Source organism: Sapajus apella, unplaced genomic scaffold (assembly GCF_009761245.1).
Source record: "Sapajus apella isolate SASKATOON/1434 unplaced genomic scaffold, GSC_monkey_1.0 scaffold192, whole genome shotgun sequence".
Lineage (NCBI taxonomy): Eukaryota > Metazoa > Chordata > Mammalia > Primates > Cebidae > Sapajus > Sapajus apella.
The window spans coordinates 742,518-760,291 of record NW_022437132.1 but is presented as its reverse complement, the minus strand read 5'-3'; the positions used below and the strand labels follow the sequence as shown (position 1 = coordinate 760,291).

At 67.0% G+C, this 17,774-nt stretch overlaps 3 protein-coding genes across 6 annotated transcripts; 2 read left to right on the top strand and 1 right to left on the bottom strand.

The window, feature by feature from the left end:
- The first annotated feature begins 534 nt into the window (after window positions 1–534).
- GNG13 (G protein subunit gamma 13) lies at window positions 535–2,594 on the top strand. The gene is made up of 3 exons (XM_032269417.1): window positions 535–643; window positions 2,133–2,264; window positions 2,424–2,594. Exons 2-3 carry the CDS (start codon window positions 2,167–2,169, stop codon window positions 2,527–2,529), a joined length of 204 nt encoding a protein of 67 aa, XP_032125308.1. The 5' UTR covers window positions 535–643; window positions 2,133–2,166; the 3' UTR covers window positions 2,530–2,594.
- Window positions 2,595–2,760: 166 nt separating this feature from the next.
- Window positions 2,761–12,628, bottom strand: CHTF18 (chromosome transmission fidelity factor 18). The gene is made up of 22 exons (XM_032269369.1): window positions 12,480–12,628; window positions 12,114–12,308; window positions 11,887–12,034; window positions 11,555–11,723; window positions 10,015–10,107; window positions 9,880–9,932; window positions 9,606–9,747; window positions 8,922–9,131; window positions 8,357–8,454; window positions 7,965–8,088; window positions 7,735–7,886; window positions 7,539–7,632; window positions 7,277–7,375; window positions 7,067–7,197; window positions 6,199–6,346; window positions 5,109–5,333; window positions 4,847–4,996; window positions 4,609–4,739; window positions 3,875–4,019; window positions 3,644–3,775; window positions 3,072–3,129; window positions 2,761–2,993 (listed from the first exon to the last, which is right to left on the bottom strand). The coding sequence occupies exons 1-22, from the start codon at window positions 12,568–12,570 to the stop codon at window positions 2,857–2,859; spliced, it is 2,925 nt and encodes a 974-aa protein (XP_032125260.1). The 5' UTR covers window positions 12,571–12,628; the 3' UTR covers window positions 2,761–2,856.
- A 276-nt stretch (window positions 12,629–12,904) lies between these two features.
- RPUSD1 (RNA pseudouridine synthase domain containing 1) lies at window positions 12,905–16,129 on the top strand. 4 transcript variants are annotated; one of them, XR_004265662.1, is made up of 7 exons: window positions 12,905–13,026; window positions 13,503–13,691; window positions 13,769–13,892; window positions 14,067–14,169; window positions 14,320–14,421; window positions 14,764–15,673; window positions 15,707–16,129. XR_004265662.1 is itself a non-coding variant. In XM_032269387.1 (6 exons), exons 2-6 carry the CDS (start codon window positions 13,510–13,512, stop codon window positions 15,189–15,191), a joined length of 939 nt encoding a protein of 312 aa, XP_032125278.1. In that variant the 5' UTR covers window positions 12,905–13,026; window positions 13,503–13,509; the 3' UTR covers window positions 15,192–16,129. The 4 variants fall into 4 exon arrangements, 1 of the variants encoding a protein (XP_032125278.1); XR_004265663.1 differs by having other exon boundaries at window positions 12,907–13,026; window positions 13,500–13,691; XM_032269387.1 differs by having other exon boundaries at window positions 14,764–16,129.
- Window positions 16,130–17,774: the final 1,645 nt, after the last annotated feature.

The following is a 17,774-nucleotide window of genomic DNA, read 5'->3' as shown; positions in this document are numbered from 1 at the left end:
CCTGGTGTCAGGGACGCCTCAGGATGCCACCCTCAGCTCAGGGCATACCAGTGTGGCACCCTACTGCCCTCAGGAGCTGCCCACTGTGCCCACCACTGGCCTGGAAATGGGGAGCTGGGACGGAACAGGGAGCTCTCCGGAGGCCCAGGGCCCTCAGCAGGAAGAGGCTGACATCCCAGGGTGAGCCACAAGGCCCATACAGGATGCCCTGTGGGGGACATGGCTGAGGGTCACCCAAACCCCGCAGGCTGCAGGTCCTGGCCCCATCCCCACTCCTCCTGGGTGGCCCAGGACACTGGAGGGGGAAGGCCCCTAGTATGCAGCGCAGGAACCCGCCCCCCCCGGTTGGAGACTGCTCTGCCGGTGCCCAAGCCGGCCCCTCGGGGAAACTGGAACAGCCCCACACCGGCCCCTGGCTGCATGTCTGTTCGCTGGGTGAGCCCCAGGGAGGCGGCAGCACAGGCTCTCTGGGGTCAGCTCAGCCCTGAGGAGGGGGTGGGGCGGCGCCAGGGCCCAGGTGGCGGGAGGGGCGGGGCCCAGCGGGGCTCTGCCAGGCAGACTCCCGGCACAGCACTTGGCCCTCGCTGTCACTCGCGGTCGCCTGGCCGTTGTCATCACTGTCCCTACGCTGTCACCTTTCAAGGTAGGGCCACCAAACAGGCCCCTGGGGCTGGGGAGGGCCCATGGCTTTTGGCTTGCCCAACTCGTCCCCTGGGTTCACCCTAACTCCCGGGTGGTGCTGCAAGTGGGGCGGCGGCTTATGAGATTCAGGGGAGCCGCGGTCCGTTTGAGCACCGTGCGCCCCCGCAGTGTCTGCCAAGTGCCGTGGCTGGGGGCGTCCACGGGGTGTGCGCGGCAGGCGGCGGGGCTTGGGGGCAGGGGCTGCTGGCAGGCGGGGCTTGGGGGCAGGGGCTGCTGGCAGGCAGGGCTGGGCAAGGACCCCCTGGCAGCCGGACCCACACCCACGTGGCTGTGTGGGGGGGGGGTCTCTGAAGAAAGGCCCCCACAGAGGGAGAATCCTCTGCATGACCCTAATGGTTTCCCCAGAAACCTGCCCCCACCCACTCCCTGGGCTCCCACCCAGCTTCTGACAGTCTGTCCAATTAACCAACCAGGATCCCACCAGCGCCAGGCCTTGGGCCCCTCCATAGGTGGGTGGCACTGCTGTGAGACCAAAGGGATGGGGAGCCTGTTGGGCCAGGAGACCCCTTGACAGCCAGAGGAAGGCTCCCCCAAACTCAGCGCCAGCCCCCTACCCACCTTCCCAAGGTCGAGGAAGCCAGCCCCATCTCCTAACCTCAGGGATTGGGGCCAGGGTTGGGGCAGAGTGAGACTCCCTGAGCCCCGGGAGTGGGCAGGGGGTGGGAGAGGCAGGGGGCTTCCCACCCTTCCCTCGCCTTGAACTTCCAACAGTTCTGAGAGGTGTCAACCTGTGGCTTTCCCACGCTGGCCACAAGCAGAAAGCCTGCAGGTGATCTGTGTGTGGTTACCAAGCACACTGGGGACCCAGGGGCCACCCACAGCCCACATCCCAGACTCAGGCCATGTAGCCTGAGCCCCCAAGTTCCTGAGCACACACCCCATCCCAGCCCACCCCACTACACCTGCCAAAAATGCAATCTGCAGCAAAGCCTCCCTGCCCAGGAGGCACCGGCTCTGAGCTGGGCTCTGCCCATGCAAAACGGGGGGGGGGGGGGCACACAGTGGACCTGGCCCACCCCACACCATGGTCTGGGTCAGCCTGCAAGGGCCTCAGTGGGAAAGTGGGAGCTGGGAACCTGCCATGCTGGGCACCCATTCTGTTGTCTTCAAGGAACCTTCGTCAGGTGTGGGGGATGGGGTGTAGCTGAGGATGGAAAGTTTCTCCTGCAGTTAATTAACCCCGCTGGGGGAGGTGGGCTGCGGCCTCGTGGGAACACGCCCTGTGCCCTGCACCCTAGCAACACCTGTGGACCTGGGGAAGGACAGGGGTGGAGAGAGCAGGACTCAGGGAACTTGCCCAGGCAGTGGCAGGGACTCTCCCCACTTCATCCTGGGGGGCTCAGCTCAGGCCTGCGGGGAGGAAGCAGCTGGGGAGGTGGGGACCGCAGGCTGGCGGCCTTGGTTCTGAGGCTTCCTCCTGTGCTCTCCAGCCCCAGGCTGGCTGATTCCGAAGCCCCCGACGCCATGGAGGAGTGGGACGTGCCGCAGATGAAGAAGGAGGTGGAGAGCCTCAAGTACCAGCTGTCCTACCAGCGAGAGACGGCCTCCAAGACCATCCCCGAGTGAGTGCCCCACCCGCCTGATTTGCCTCTCGTTTGTCTAACCCGCGCTGGCCGCTCATTTCCATAGCCAAGACCAGCGCCGACCGGCAGGTGCAGCACGAGGCCCTCGGGGCTAGGTGCCACCCCTCACCTACCGCCCGCCCACCTGCCCACCCACAGGCTGCTAAAGTGGATTGAGGATGGGATCCCCAAAGACCCCTTCCTGAACCCCGACCTAATGAAGAACAACCCGTGGGTGGAGAAGGGCAAGTGCACCATCCTGTGAGCGGCGCCGGCCCACCCCCACGCCGGCCCACTCCCACCGCCCCGCGAGCCCTGCCCCGCCCACTCCCACCGCCCCGCCCACTCCCACCGCCCCGCCCACTCCCACCGCCCCGCGAGCCCTGCCCCGCCCACTCAGCCCCGCGAGCCCTGCCACGCCCACTCCCACCGCCCCGCGAGCCCTGCCCCGCCCACTCCCACCGCCCCGCGAGCCCACGCCACTCGCGCGTGACTGCAGTCTGTAAAGGTGTGACTTTATAAAGAGCTTCCGGGTTCCGACCCCCCGCACGGCCTGCGGGAAGCGATGCGGGGCGTCCCGCGGGTCCGAGGACTAGAGCAAGTCTCTGATGTACAGGCTGCGCCGCACCGCGTTGGACACGCCCTCGTTGAAGCGGAACCAGACCTGGCTCCTGCCCACCGCCGTGCCCATGCGCCGCTCCACTGAGTCCTGCTCCGGGGCCGTGTCCCCTGTGGGGCCACAGCGTTGCTCCTCAGCTGGACCCCGGCACCCCAGGTCCCCCACAACCTTGCAAACCCCACACACACCTGCACTCGGCGCCGCCACGCTCCTGACCACCACACGTCCGAAGAAGTCCCTCTCAGGCTGACCGGGAAGAGGGTTTGGTCAGCCCTGTAGGGCAGACGCCCTATGTGGCCCCTGCCCACGATGGGAGGACCGAGGGCCTTTCCAGGAAGGAGGGGCCGGAGCGCCTCTGAGACACCTTTCCCAACCTGGTCCAGGCCAGCACCCCCCACCCCTCACTGCCATCTCCTCAGACAGGGACCAAGCAGAAAGCCAATAGGGTCACTCTTCTGCCCGGGCAGGAGACAGGCCCGGTGGAACCCTGTTGGTGCTGACAGCAGGGAGCTGGACCCTCAGAGTCCGGCTTAGGGCACTGAGCCAGCCCCACCCCAAGCCAGACTCCATCTGTGGTTCAGCCCCAGCCCCCCCGCGCCCCCCACCGTGGATTTGGCCCCACCCCCCAAGGTACCCCCCCCCCCCCCCCACGACTGCCCCAGCCCTATCCGAAAGGGACCTCAGCCCCGCCCCATGGCTGCCCCAGCCCCACCCCCCAAAGGTACCTGGGCCCCGCCCCTGCTGCTGCCCCTTCCCGCACCTGCTCCTCTGGGGCCGCGCGTCTCATGATGTGCTCCAGCCGCTGCTCGTGGTTTCGTGGGGCAGGTCGCCGCACCCCTTTCTCCCCACTGCCCCCCAGCAGACCCTCGAGCCCTGGCGGGCTCCCATCCACCTGCAGGAAGCAGGCACTGTCAGGGTTGGCCACACAGGGCTACAGTGGGGATGGTCCATGCCCAGGCCTCAACCTGCTCCAGAACCTGGGTGGGCTCACCTGGGGGCTGTTCCCTGCCCGGGCCAAAGCCTCTGCCCGCCGCATCTTCTCCACCTCAATCTCTCGGGCAATGAGCTGCTTGGCCTGGTAGGTGAGGGGCTTGCGGGCAGGCAGCTCAGGGAAGCGGCAGAGCTCCTCCACGTTCCTGCTCAGAGTGGGCAGGCGCCAGGGCACCGGTCAGTGGGGCCAGGCCCAGGGCCAGAGACCCACGGGGCACTCCAACCGCAAACTCCAAACGCCACAACAGTAGAGCGGGAATGTGGGGTTGAATCCCGGCACCACTGCACCCCAGCCCTGCAGCAGCCGGGTTTAACACCCCTAAGCCTCAGTTTCCCCAACTGCAAGCGTACACAGGATGACAATGAAACCTGCTGAGGGTTTCACAGAGTGACTCGGCGTCCTGCACGCCAGTCCCGTCGCTGGAGCAGCAGGACCCTGGGGCCACTGCCCCGTGCCTCAGCCCCGCCACCCTGTGGCCAACCCACAGTGGGACTCTCAAGGCCGCCTGGCTGCAGCTCCATGTGGGGACGCTAAGGCAGGGAGTAGCTCTGCAGCAGAACTCTGGTCCCACGGCTGTACCCAGCCTCTCGCGGTCACATCTGGGCAAAGGCTGCGCTGCGCCCACCACCCCCAGACACCCTCCCGTGACTGCTCTCAAGACCCCTGGTCCCACGCGGGCCTTGGCACCTGGAGCGCCGCCCCCAGTCCCCCACCCCAGGCGCCATGGGACTCACGGCTCAAGCCTGTAGATGTACTGCCCGTCGGGCGTGCGCTCCTGGCGGTAGGTCAGGCTGTAGGCAAGCATCGTGCCCACCAGGCTGGCCAGCTGTTGCTTCTCGCGGACACTGTACAGCTGCGTGCTGACCTGGGTGGGGCAGCAGGCGGGGGGCTGAGCAGGCTGTACTGCTGTGTGCTCACCTGGGGTGGGGGAGCAGCAGGTGGGGAGTCCCCCACCCTAGGAAGGACACTCACAGGGCGCAGCTTGGGTGCGAGAATGTCAAGGAGCAGGCAGAGGGCGTCCAGGAGCAGAGCCTGGGGCGTAGCCCGGCTGCGCGTGGCTGGCACGATGCCGGACACCAGCGTCTGGATCAGGTTCCTCATCTGGCTCGTCCGGTTCTGGGCCTGGGGCAGTGGGTGACCCAAGGCCTGGTCACGGGGCCTCCCAGGCCAAGTGGGGAAACGGGAGGGGAGCAGCCACACGGACGGACGGCACAGGGGGCTGGGGCGGGCACACCTCCTGCTGGCTGCTGGGGAAGGTGATCCTGGGCGTGTGGCTGGAGGCGAACAGCATGTGGAAGGCCACGGGCAGGAAGGGTGGGTAGCGCAGCAGCTGGAAGCTCTGGCTGTGGTGGGCAGCCCGTGCCAGCAGGTCGTCGAAGGCCAGCCAGTCGAGGGCCGTGCACACGGCGCCCAGGCTGGAGTCCCGCAGGCGCAGGCGCAGAAAGTTGTCAAACAGGCCCTGCAGGCGGCCAGCGACCCTGAGCTCCTGCCCACCCCAGGGGAGGCGTGCCACCGTGGCCCCCACCTCCCGCCTGCCCCGTGAGGCCGGGTGTCTGGGGCAGCAGCAAACACCATCGAGGAGCCACAGGGCCCAGGGGGTTTGGGGAGGGTCCACCCTAAGCATCCCCACTCCAGCTTGACAGGCTGAGGGGGGGTTCACTGCCCACCAGGTGGCCTCCAGGAGCCAAAGGGGTGCAGCCTCACTCAGCCCTTCCTTAGACCGCCTGAGGAAGCTCCACCCACCAGAATCCAGGGCATGGAGGCCCCCCACATTCTGCAGCGGAGTCCATCACCCCCGCTGCTCCACACCGCCCCCCTACACCACCTCTCTACAGCACAGATTTCAGGATTGGTCATGGATCCCCAGTCGCTAATCCAAAGCTGCTTAGAGTTGGTAGGTAGCTTAGCCAGGGACTCCCAGGGGCAGGGTGGCAGCAAGGCCTCTGCCACATGCTCAGGCCAAGCCGTCACTGCCCTGCTCTCCACCCCACGTGCCAGCCCCTCACAGCCCTAGGCCAGGTGGTCAGGCAGAGGCTCCCCCCCAACTGGCTGAGAGTCCCGAGCAGCCTCCACCACAGCCTCCCCAGTCAGACGCCGCTCCCTCCCTCCTTGCCTGCCGAAGCCCATGCCCTACAGCCCCCCACCCCCCCGGGCTCCGGCTACCCACCTCAGAGGCCTCCTGGTGCCCCATCTCCCGACGCCCGTCTCCCTCTCTCAGCACCCCGAGGCATCTCCCCTCCTCACGGAGGGCTGGCAGGGGCAAGGGCACAGCCCAGGCCCTTACCAAGCGGCCCCCAGCGGGGATTTTGGTGGAGGGCAAGTACCTGGACCACCTTCTCGTGCTCGCCCGCAGAGGCAGCCGCGTGCAGAACGTGGTAGAATCGCTGCGAGGCCGAGGTCAGGGAGCCTGCGTCCCTGTCACCCAGCAGGAGCGTGTCGGCAGGCAGGGCAGGGTCCTGGCCCACACGGCGCCTGCAGATGGGGGACTGAAGCTGGACGGGCCCGTGTGCAAGCGGAGGCAGCCCCATGCCTCCCAGAGGCACCCCCAGTCCACGCTTCTCAGCAGGGCCCTCGCTCCCTTGCTCACGTGGAGACAGCTGGGGACACAACCTGCCCTCAACTCCCTGAAAACCTCCCTCAACATGAGGAGGAGCCCTGTCCTGACTCTCTGGGTCCAGGAGACCCCAGGGTGAGCCCACCCCCGAACCCGGGGTCCAGGCCAGGAGCAGCACGTCCCGCAGCCCCAGGCTGGCACCTCTCATGCCCCAGGGAACAAGCAGACCGGCACCCCCTGGGGCCCCGCACCGGGCCACACAGACGTGCTGGCTGCTTCCACCCACAGGATACCTCGCGGTATGGGCAGGCAGGGGTACAGACACCATAGCCCAGACCGAATGTGGCAAAACTGAGGGTGCAGCTGGGCCAGAGGTGGAAGCCGAGCTGCGGGGCCCCCAGGGGACCCCACCGAATCAGGGCGTCCTTCCCAAAGGGGCCCTGGTGGCTTCTGTGGCTGAGAAACCAAGGCTGGGTGGCAAAACAAGCCAGGGAAAGGCCAGGAGGGCCCTGGAAGCTGGCAGGCAGCCACGGGCTCAGGACACGGAGTCCCCAGCTCGGCTGCGCTGGTCTGCACGGAGGGCCAGCATCCGGGGGCCCAGGACCCACGGCTGTCTGAGCCAAGGCCGTGTCGCCTACCTCTGGGCTCGAGGCAGCTGGAAGACCTCCTGCCACACTGAGAAGAGCCCTCTGCGCTGGTCCTTGAGGCCCACGCGTGTGGCCCGCACGTCCCGCACGCTCAGCTCCCGCTGGCCCCGGCTGTGCAAAAACTGGACGAGTGGGGGAAGCATAAGAGGCAGCCAACTCCCAACCCCTTCCCACCCGACTCGGCACCGGCCCGCCCCCGACCTGCAGGGTGTTGATGCAGGCCCGAATGTCATTGTCCGTTTTCTCGCAGAGGGCAGCCAGCACCCCAGGGTCGGCCCTCAAGCCCCGCCGCAGGGAGACCTGCAGGAGAAGTAGGCTGCAGAGGGTCCCAGCATGTGCCCCACCCTGCCGGGGTTACCGGGGGCTCCACGGGGAGGGGGACAGGGAAACCGGGGCTAGGACGAGGCCACGCCCCCAACCCTGCGTCGGCCATCGGCTGGGCAGCTCCCTGGCCCCCACTGACCTCCTGGAGACGCTGCACCAGCCTTGAGGGCAGAGTCGGCGGGAAGTGCAGCAGGAAGGCCTGCTGCTTCAGCTGCCGCAGGGATGGCACGAACCTGAGGAGGGGCAGCAGCGCCAGGGACCCAAGGTGGGCACCACAGCCCGGGGCATGGCACGGGCCGGGGCCTCTCCTGACCACAGCACCCGCCCACACTCACTGGTCATTGCAAATGCAGATAATGGGCCTCATCAGCAGTCCCCCCTCCGCCCGGCGCCGCCGGCCACCACTCAAAGGCACAGCCTGGCCCTGGAGCTCCGCCTCCTGCGGGCCCTTGCGGTTCAGGATGCTCAGGAGGACGCTGATGGCAGCCTTGAGGGAGGTGAAGCAGACAGTGAGCCTGGGCCCCGGTGCCCGTCCGCCCGCCCTCCCAGGCATCAGGGAGCCCACCATGGGGGCCCCGTCGATCTCATCGATGACCAGGCAGTTGGGCTTCCCACGAGCACCCAGCACCGACTCCATCTGTGTCGCCGCCTCGATGCGTGTGCGGAAGACCTCGGGGCTGCGGTCGTCACTGGAACGGTGAGGTCCGGGATCAGGGCAGCCGGTGTCCCTGGCAGGGGAGCCTCCCGAGACCAGGGCTGCCGTCCCTACACTGAGACTGCCATGTGACGTGGCTGCGGTGACCCCGTGAATCCCGAGGAAGGACACATTTCCCCAGCCCACAGCCGCAGGCTCCCCCCGCCCCCGCCCTCAAGACGGGAGCATCAGGAGCATCCACCCCCAGTCTCAGCTCCGCAGCCAGGCTGAAACACAGCAGGACGGACGTGAGAGCCACCCACCTGGCATTCACCTCCACCACAGAGTACCCCGCGTGCCGTGCAATCACGTGTGCCAGAGTGGTCTTCCCCAGCCCCGGGGGCCCGCACAGCAGCGCCACCTGCAGCCCAGGGAGACAGAGACGTGGTGTGCCCCGCACCCACAGAACGCGCCCGGCCAGCAACCAGGGACGGCAACGTGTGCCCCACAGGCTGGGCGCTCCCCAGCCCGCCAACAAGAACAAAACTGGCCACGTTCATGCACCAGGAAGGCAACAGAAAAAAACCCGTGCAGTGTAAGGTTTGTACAGACAAGACACAGCTGGTACCGAGGTGCCCGGCCCCCAGAAACCACCAACCATCCACCTAGATCATCCTGGCCAGATGCAGAGCCTTTTAGGGGCACTGACTTCCCCCGTGTTGTCACTGAAACAGATTCCAGTTCTAACTGGTGCTAATGGTGTTTCACGCCAAGACCCTCAAGTCACCACACCCAGCCTCCTAGAAAAAGCCTTATAGAACCCGGAGGCTGCGAGGGTGCCAGCCATCAAGTGCAAAGCCTCAGGCTTGGTGCTGGCGCAGGGCTCACCTTGTGCCGTGGCCGCTGGCTCGGGTCCAGTCCGGCCTCCAGCGTCTCCTCCAGCACCTGCTCATGGCTCTTCCACTTGCCTGGGGCTGTGGCCTCCTTGCTGGCCCGGGCTGGCTCAACACTGGGCCTGGGCTTCCGGGCAGGCCTCTCGTGGCCAAACACCACCAGGTCCCACAGCTTCAGCCACTTGAGCAGGCAGCGGTTGGTGAACTGAGGAAGGGGACGCACAGCCTGAGGGCACCGCCTCCAGGCACAGGGAGTCAGCCTGCCACCGTGAGCCCCGGGACCCCAATGGGACACCCAGCCTCGGGATGAATGGCCACCCCTGTCTCCCTGCAGGTGAGTGACCGAGGGGCTCACACCAGGGGCTCTGTCCCCAACCCATAGGGGAGGCCCCTGCCCTCCCCAGGGGCACCCCAGTGTGGGCTGCTGTGAAGGTGGGAAAGGGGACAGAGGCTTGGATCCGGGGACAACCTGGACCCCTGGCCAGGCTCACAGGTCACGGGAGGCCAGCAGCACACAGCCCTGTGCTCAGCTCCCGCCTACAGCTCCAGGGGGCAGACCAGAGTCCCCCCTCCATCCCTGGGGCCCAGCGAACTGGCTGTGCAAAGACCAGCAGGCCCAGGTTCTTCCCTCGTGGGAACAGAGGGAGCCGGTCACACTTGAGCGAGAACAAGACCTCACGTCATCACTGAGCAGCTCCGTGTAGTGCCGGGGCGCAAACTCGTCCACCCAGAGGCAGTGGGGGGAGGTGTCTTGGCCGGCAGCCAGCTCCTCCTCGGGGGCCTCCTCAGGCTGCGCTGCCTCCTCCTCCTCTGACCTGAGGCTGGAGAGGACCCTGCCCTGAGCCACAAACCTCTCACAGGGAGCCATGCAGACCCACGCCTCACCAATACGAGCTAGGAGTTGATGCAAGAGCCCAAAAGGGTCCCCAGGGCAGAAGGGCCGGCTGAGTCACCTGTGCAGGGTGTCTGAGAGCTGCTGGGCCTCCTGGAGCAGCCGCTGCCGCCGCTGTGCAAACACAGGCTGGGATCAGGAGGGCTCAGGTGGCCCCAGCACCCCCCCACCTCCCCATCAAACCCTCAGCCCCAACCTCGCTGTCGACCTGCTCCTTCAGGGAGGCGAAGGACACACCCAACAGGTCCAGCTGGCCACCGCCTCGCCATGGGACGTGGGGGAGAGGACTCTGCGGGGAAGGGAGGAACACGGTTGCCTCTGGAGCCTTCCCAGGTCAAGGGGTTCACCTCAGCCCCCAACAGCGCTCAGGGACCCAGGTGGGACAACCCCAGTAAGCTGGCCAGTGGGGCGGTGGGAGACTGGACAGGGGAGCCAAAGGAAGGAAGCCACCCAGATGGGGCATCTACAGAGGGGAATCGAGGGGTAGCTTCACCAGGAAGGAGAACAGGGAGGGCACACGTGGGAGGGGAAGCAGGGAGGAGGCCCTCTCCACCCCTAGGCCAGGCAAACAGGCTGGACGGCAGCCCCGGGGGGGAGGGTGTGTCCTCTAAGGCTGCACACTGTGGGAAGAAAGTTGCCCAGGTGCCACGGCAAGACACTGAAGACACAATCTGTCCCAGGTGATAAATGATTACTCAGATACAGCAACACACCACACTTACCGATTAGTTACAGCATGACAAACGATTACTGACAGAAATGACACAAATTAGACACTAAGCTTATCACATAATCAATCCTATTACATCACGATTCTCTATTAATCTTTGCTTTGCCGTAAGAATATCTTTAGTTCTACAAAATAGACACAATCGGGTGAAACATAATCAGGAACTGAAGGAACATTGTGAGAAGTGACCAGGAGGTGAGCACCAGCGTCTGGGGAGGCGCCCGTTACTTAGCAGGCCGTGAGGGGGAGTTTCCCTATCACTGGGGAGTTCAGGAAACACTCTGCTCTGCCGGCTCTCGAGGAAGGTCTGACACTAGCCAGGCCGGCCCGCAGACATCCAGGGGCTTAAACACCTCTCCGTGGTGCTGTGCTCGGACGGTCCCCATCCGTGTCCACCTTCAGGTTCCCCTTTCCCACCCAATGCTCCCTTGTAAATGCTTAGAAGCTGTGAAAAGCAGGAATATAGGAATCCTAAAAAGCCTTTGATCTCTCTGGTAAGTGCATAGAAAGAAACCGATATAGGAGCCTCCGCTCCTTCCACCGGCTACCTGAGAGGGAGGGGCCCCCCATATTGTAAGAACGTGATTTGCTTGAGCCTACCAATCATGTCAGCTAATTCGTTCTCCCTACCCTGCCTCCTGCCTCGCAGACAATAAATAGGATCGTCCAGGCATTTGGGGCCACTGCTGGACTCCACGCCTTGCCAGCAGGGGCCCCCAACCCAGCTGAGGTCTCTTATCTCTGCATCTTGCATCTCTCTTTTCTACGATCCGTTGTCTCCGGACACAAAAGAACACCCGCTAGACCCTGCGGGGCTGGACCCTGCAGCACCCCACTTAGTAGCCTGCCCCTCTGCAGCCCCTGGCGGTGTGCACAGGACCCGCTTTAAGCAAACGGCCCAGGTGAGGGTTCCCAGGACACTTTCCTGAGCAGCACCAACCCATCCACCATTCGGGAAGGCCACAGCCACCGGCAGCCCCAGGCCATGACGTGTCGCTGCACCCACCTGCACCCCCGTGCCCATGGGGTCAGCACGCAGCACCAGAAAGGCCCGGACGCCCTCCGTGGATGTCACGTGGACATAGTCCTCGAAGATGGGGGGCCGTCTCAGGACAGGATTTCGGGGGGCTGGTGAGGCCTGTGTGAGACCCACGTCCGCAGCAGCCTCTGAGGCTCTGGAGAGAGACCAGGGATCAGTGGCAAAAACTCAAGCCTCGGGTCACCAGTGGACACGAGTTCGATGCCGCCCTGAGCCACGGAACCCTCCCCATTCCCCAGGTCGCTTCCAGGAGTCCCACAAGGCAAATGGGGTGGGACACCCGTATGCAAGCCACACACCCACGGCCCCACAGCTCGGCGAGGTCCTCAGGGCCAGGCGGAGGGGTGATGTCCCTCGGTGGGGTGGCGGGCGGCGGCCCCTCCAGCTCCTCCGACCTGAAGTTCAGCCTCTTGGCCACCTGCAGCCGGGGCCGTTTGATCCTGGGCGCTGCGGGAGACACAGACAAGGAGCCAGGGGCCTCCCAGCCTCGCCCCACCCGAGGCCCTGGGGCGACGCCGCGACCTACTGCGGGGCGGGGACCCGGCCGGCGGCGGGCCCGCGTCCACCTGCCTCTTCCTGGCGCGGCCCCGGCTGCTGCCCGGAGAGGCGGCTGCGGCGGGGCGGGAGGCCGCGGCCCCTCCGGCGAGGGCCTCCTCGAACGTCCGCGGGGGCCGGCCCGCAGGGGGCGCGGGGACCCCGGAGGGCGATGGAGTCGACGCCCCTGCGGGGAGAGGAGGTTCTCGGCGGCCGCCCCGGGACAGCGGATCCCGCCAGCGGCGAGGAAGCCCCCGGCCCCCGCGCGCCCCCGCGAGGCGGCCTCCGTCCCGGCTCCCGACCCCGGGCTGCGCGGCCCGCCGCCTCCCGAGCCGTCCCTGACGGGGCCGCGCCCCACCTTCCAGCTCGGCCAGCACCTCCAGCTCGGCCGCGAACTGGCTGTGGAAGTCATCCTCCACGCCGCGCAGCTCCTGCTCGTAGTCCTCCATGCCGTCCGCGACACCCGGCTCCTGCTCCGAATCTCCCGCGCCGCCGCCGCCGCCGCGCGCCGCCGCCCCGAGCGTGCCGAGCGCAGCCAATCAGCGGCCGGCGTGCCCAACGCCGCTCGCCATTGGTAGGCGGGGCGGAGGCGGGGCGGAGCGCGTGGTGGGCGGGACGGGTTCCTGATTCCCAGTCGCCGTGGCTGGCCCTGCGGAGCTCGCCATTGGCCGGCGCTGCCGCCCTTCCGCGGCGGGGGCGGGGCGGGGGCGCGGGCGGGGCTTCGCGCGCAGCCGGGCAGGGCGGGGGCGCGGGCGGGGCTTCGCGCGCAGCCGGGCAGGGCGGGGGCGCTGCCAGGCGGCCGGAGCGGCGGTTCCAGGATCCCTGGGTCCGGAGCGCGCGGGCGCAGGGCTGGAGCCGGCGCCGGGCACGGCATCGGGGGCTTGGACGGCGCGGCCCCGCAGCAGGTCGGCCTCTGCGTGAGCGGGGGCGCGGGAGGGGCTCGGAGCCGGGGTCTGCCCGCACACCGGGCCTGTGCGGGGCGCGAGTCTTCGCGGGCTGCGGGCAGCGAGGAGGCCCCAGCGCTGCCCCGCGCCCCGGGCTGACCTGGCTGCTCGGCCCCGGGGTTGCTGCAGCCCTTCCCCGCCCCTGCCGTCGGGCAGAGGCCGCCACGTGCATTCCCTGGACAGGAGGGTCTGTGGGGGAGGCTCTGCGAGGCGGGGTCGGAACGGCTGTTTCTGCGGGCCTGGGTCAGGCAGGGCCCCTCCGGTCGGTCCCGAGCTGGCTGACTCCCCGGCCTCACCGCGGGGAGTGGGTGCAGGTGCACAGTAGGTCTGCGCGCCTGGCTCGGTGGCTTTGCACCGGAGCTCGCGGGGCGGGGACGTCTGTGGGATGGGCGCCTCCCACGTGCTCACGGCACACCCACCCACGCGCGGCTCAGCAGGCCCGCCATGGAGCCGGGCAGCGTGGAGAACCTGTCTATTGTGTACCGGAGCCGCGATTTCCTGGTGGTGAACAAGCACTGGGACCTTCGCATTGACAGCAAGACGTGGCAGGAGACCCTGACCCTGCAGAAGCAGCTGCGGCACCGTTTCCCGGAGCTGGCCGACCCTGGCACCTGCTATGGATTCAGGTACGCGGGTGGCCGGAGCCCCACCGCAGCGTCTGTGGAGGGAAGTGGCTCAGACGCTGGACTCTGCCCCACCCCAGGTTCTGCCACCAGCTGGACTTCTCCACTAGTGGGGCGCTGTGCGTGGCCCTGAACAAGGCAGCCGCCGGCAGCGCATACAGGTGCTTCAAGGAGCGGCGCGTGACCAAGGCTTACCTGGCACTGGTAAGACCTGGTCAGTCCGGGGTGGGGCGAGGGGACTCAGGCCTCCCAGCACACTTGGGCAGGCCCTGGCTCAGAGCATCCCACTTCTTGCTACATGGCTGCCGGGTGTTAGGTGGGCTCCCCAGCAGTTGCAAGCTGTTCCGTGAACTGCGTGTGATCCACCCCACCCTGCAGCTTCGGGGGCACATCCAAGAGAGCCGGGTGACCATCAGCCATGCCATCGGCAGGAACAGCACAGAAGGCCGGGCCCACACCATGTGCATCGAGGGCACGCAGGGTGCGGCAGGCAGGGACCCAGCGGGTGGACATGCTGGGTTGGGGTGGGCCTGAGCAGACAGGGATCAACCGGGCAGGCATGGTGGGTTGGGGTGGGCCTGGGCCCCGGGCTGGCCCCGCTGACCGCACTCCTGCCTTCTGCACACCCCAGGTTGTGAGAACCCAAAGCCAAGCCTGACGGAGCTGGTGGTTCTGGAGCACGGGCTGTACGCAGGCGATCCCGTCTCCAAAGTGCTGCTGAAGCCACTCACAGGTGTGTCTGGGGTGGGTGGTGTTCCGATGGTGACAGAAGGGAAACTGAGACACAAGCCCACGTCGCCTGTGTTGAGTGACCCTAACCCTCAAGTCAGAGTTGGCAGCAAGCCTCTCTGCTCACAGCTGCACACCCTGCAGTCTCTCAGCCTCTTACCTGACACGGGTTCCCTGCTGGCTTCTGACAGTGCTGGGGGATCTGGCTGGCCTGGATTCTCCAGGACCAAGCGCCACCCTAGTCATCTGTCCAGAACACTGCCATCCACCCACGGCAGGGGACAGGGAGAGCTCCACCCCGAGGGGCGCTCCCACCCCTCGCTGACCGGCGCCGCTCTCCCCGCAGGTAGGACGCACCAGCTGCGCGTGCACTGCAGTGCTCTGGGCCACCCCGTGGTGGGCGACCTGACTTACGGAGAGCCCTCGGGCCGGGAGGACCGGCCGTTCCGAATGATGCTGCACGCCTTCTACCTTCGCATTCCCACGGACGGCGAGTGCGTGGAGGCCTGCACGCCCGACCCCTTCCTGCCCTCCCTGGACGCCTGCTGGAGCCCCCACACCCTGCTGCAGCCGCTGGACCAGCTGGTGCAAGCCTTACGGGCCACCCCTGACCCTGACCCTGAGGATGGGGCCCCTGGGCCAGGTAGCCCCTCTGCACTCCTGCCTGGGCCCGGCCGGCCCCCGCCACCCCCCACCAAGCCCCCTGAGACCGAGACACAGCGAGCCTCCTGCCTGCAGTGGCTGTCGGAGTGGACGTTGGAGCCGGACAGCTGAGAGCCGTGGGGCTGGGGTGCGGGTGGGGGTTGGGCCAGCGAGCGTGTGGTCGCCGGCTCTGGGGCCTGGAGGTGCCCGGGAACTCAGGGCCCACTGGGCTGCCCAGGCCAGGCCTGCGGGGAAGGACTGAGGAGGGGCCAGCAGGGGGCACCAGGGATGCCTGGTTGCCGGCAGATAGGGCACTGAGACTGCGGGGCTGATGGGGAATCTGAGGGCCTCCCTCCGCACGCGCCCCAGGAGAAACCCCAAGCCTGCTCCCACCTCCTGGAACAGCCTCCAGCTCCCAAGCTTCACCCCCGAGGCGTCTGTTTTATGGACTCAAGGTCACTCCCAGGAGAGGAAGTGCCGGATTTTGGGCTAGCCTTTGCCTCCAGGTGGGCCCCTCCTGGGCCCAGCCAGCTTCTGGCCCCAACCTACCCACTGGAGGGGCTAGGAAGGGCTGTTCTGGTCTCACCCGGCCTGGGAGACCCTGCGTCCTGAAGGTCCCTGTGTCCTGAAGGCCCTGCGTCCTGAAGGCCCTGCCCCTCACCCCGCTGTGCAGAACCTCTCGCCTTCAGCCGCCGCCTCCTAAAACCCAACGCTCCCCGCTGGGCCGGGGTCTGCAGGCCCCGCTGCATGTGCCTTGGCCTCACTGTACCCGTGGCTCCTCCTTCTCCGCCCGGATTCTGAGCTTAGGGTGGTGCTTGGTGCACAGGGGTCCGTCGGGGGCCATGGCCGAGGCCCTGCCGCACACGCCTGTCCTCATATCCACCGTGAGCACCGCCACTGCTGCAGGGTCTCCCAGGCCCCAGCTGCTGTCCCTGCCACGTCACCGCCTGCCTGGCTCCCACTCTGCCTCCGTGGGCCTGTCAGGTCCCACCTTTTCTGTACCCCATGCTCAGCCCCGGCCCCTGGCTGCAGTGGGGTTCCAGGAACTCCAAATAAATGCTCAGTGACTGACCCCAAGGGTGACCGTGAATGTGTCCAAAGTGGGGGTTCCAAGGGACAGGTCTGGCTTCCCGAACCCGTTCTAGCCGCCTTCCTGCACATCCGTGCCCTGAGGCGACCCAGCAGGACCCGGGAGAGACGCAGTGGTCCTGGCTGCCATCGGCCCCTCCGCTACACAGCAAGCACCCCGCAGCCTTGGTTGGGGCAGGCCCCAGACAACCCCCAGCTCCCACAAGCAGAACCGCAGGAGCACCTGGCTGTGCCAAGCCAGGGACCCTTGTGGAGCCCACGCCCTCGTATGAGCTCAGGCCTGGGCCCCCAACTGTCAGAGCTCTGCAGGAGGGGAGTCTCGTGCCCCAGCACTGGTCTGAGGTCCGCCTGGCCGCTGCCTGCCACTGTTCAGCTCCGGGGCCAGCTCTGAAACCCTGGTTAGGACCCCAGCAGTGGCGGCAGCAGAGTCTCCACCCGAGGCAGCTACCCACCAGGACTCTGAGCTGAGATGCAGCCTACAGGCCCTGGACTCACTGCTGCCATGCCCTGTGCCTCAGTTTCCTCATCTGTAAAGGGAGGGGCTGGAGCAGATCCGAAGAGGCCACATGAGCCTCAAGTGGCACCAGTCGGTCCACCCCAACGGACGGCAGCAGCAAAGGCCTCCCGGCCAGCATACCCATCACTTCCCAGGCCACGCGCCGGCCAGCTCCCGGACAAAGTTACCCTCGGGCACCAATCCCCAGCCTCCCCACCTCCCATGCTGTCTTGTCTCCTGGCTTCCTCCTGGTCCTCCTGTGAATCAGCCCGTCAGAGCCAGGCACGCCTGCCCTCCCCGGCTGGGACTGTCTCCCTACCCCGCCCCACGGGACCCCACTGTCTATACTGGGGGCCGCTGGCCTCACTGCCCCTCACTGTGACGGGTTGTGGCTGTCAGTGCTGCTGTGCCCAGCTGATGGCCAGCCAAGGAGCCTTCGAGGCCAGTCCTGAGCTGGACCCTCCTGGACAAGCCAGGTGTGAGCGCCGCCCCTCATGGTGCCTGCACCTCGCTGTCAGTTCTCCAAGGGGCACCTGGGTTCCCGTGGGCCTGTGCAGCCTGGGGAGCCGTAACCCACCTGCCCCCTGCTGTCAGCCCCCCAATACCAGGATCAGGGTAAAGTCTCAGCTTGGCCCTGGGGGTGGCTTGTTGGTGCCAGGGGTGGTCATGCCACAGCTGACCTGAGCTACAGGCCCAGGGGCTGAGCCCCTCCCAAAATAAGAGCTGGGGTGGGTGGGCCAGGCTGGGCTCCCTGGGGGGAGGTGCCCTGTGGGCGGGCTGGGAAGTCCCTCCTCTCTCCTCCCACCGTGGCCTGCCTAGTGGAGCCCATGGAATGGCCGCAACCGTCACCATGTGCCTGACATCCCTGCACAGGGACACATGGCGTATCTGTGTCCGTACTCCGGGCACCCAGACCAGGAGGGCCGAAATGCCGACGCACGTGCCCCTGCGCACACACGAGCACAGGAAACGTGGTGGACTCAGATGCAGGTGCACAACACGACCTCTGGGGTGCAGGTGCCGCAGATCAGGGCCCCAGCGGGTAGGGAGCAGTGTGAGCTGGGCAGCTGCCAGCTGTGAGCTCAGCCTGCACTCAGGGAAGGGAGCAGGTGCCCGCTGTGCCTGAGGCC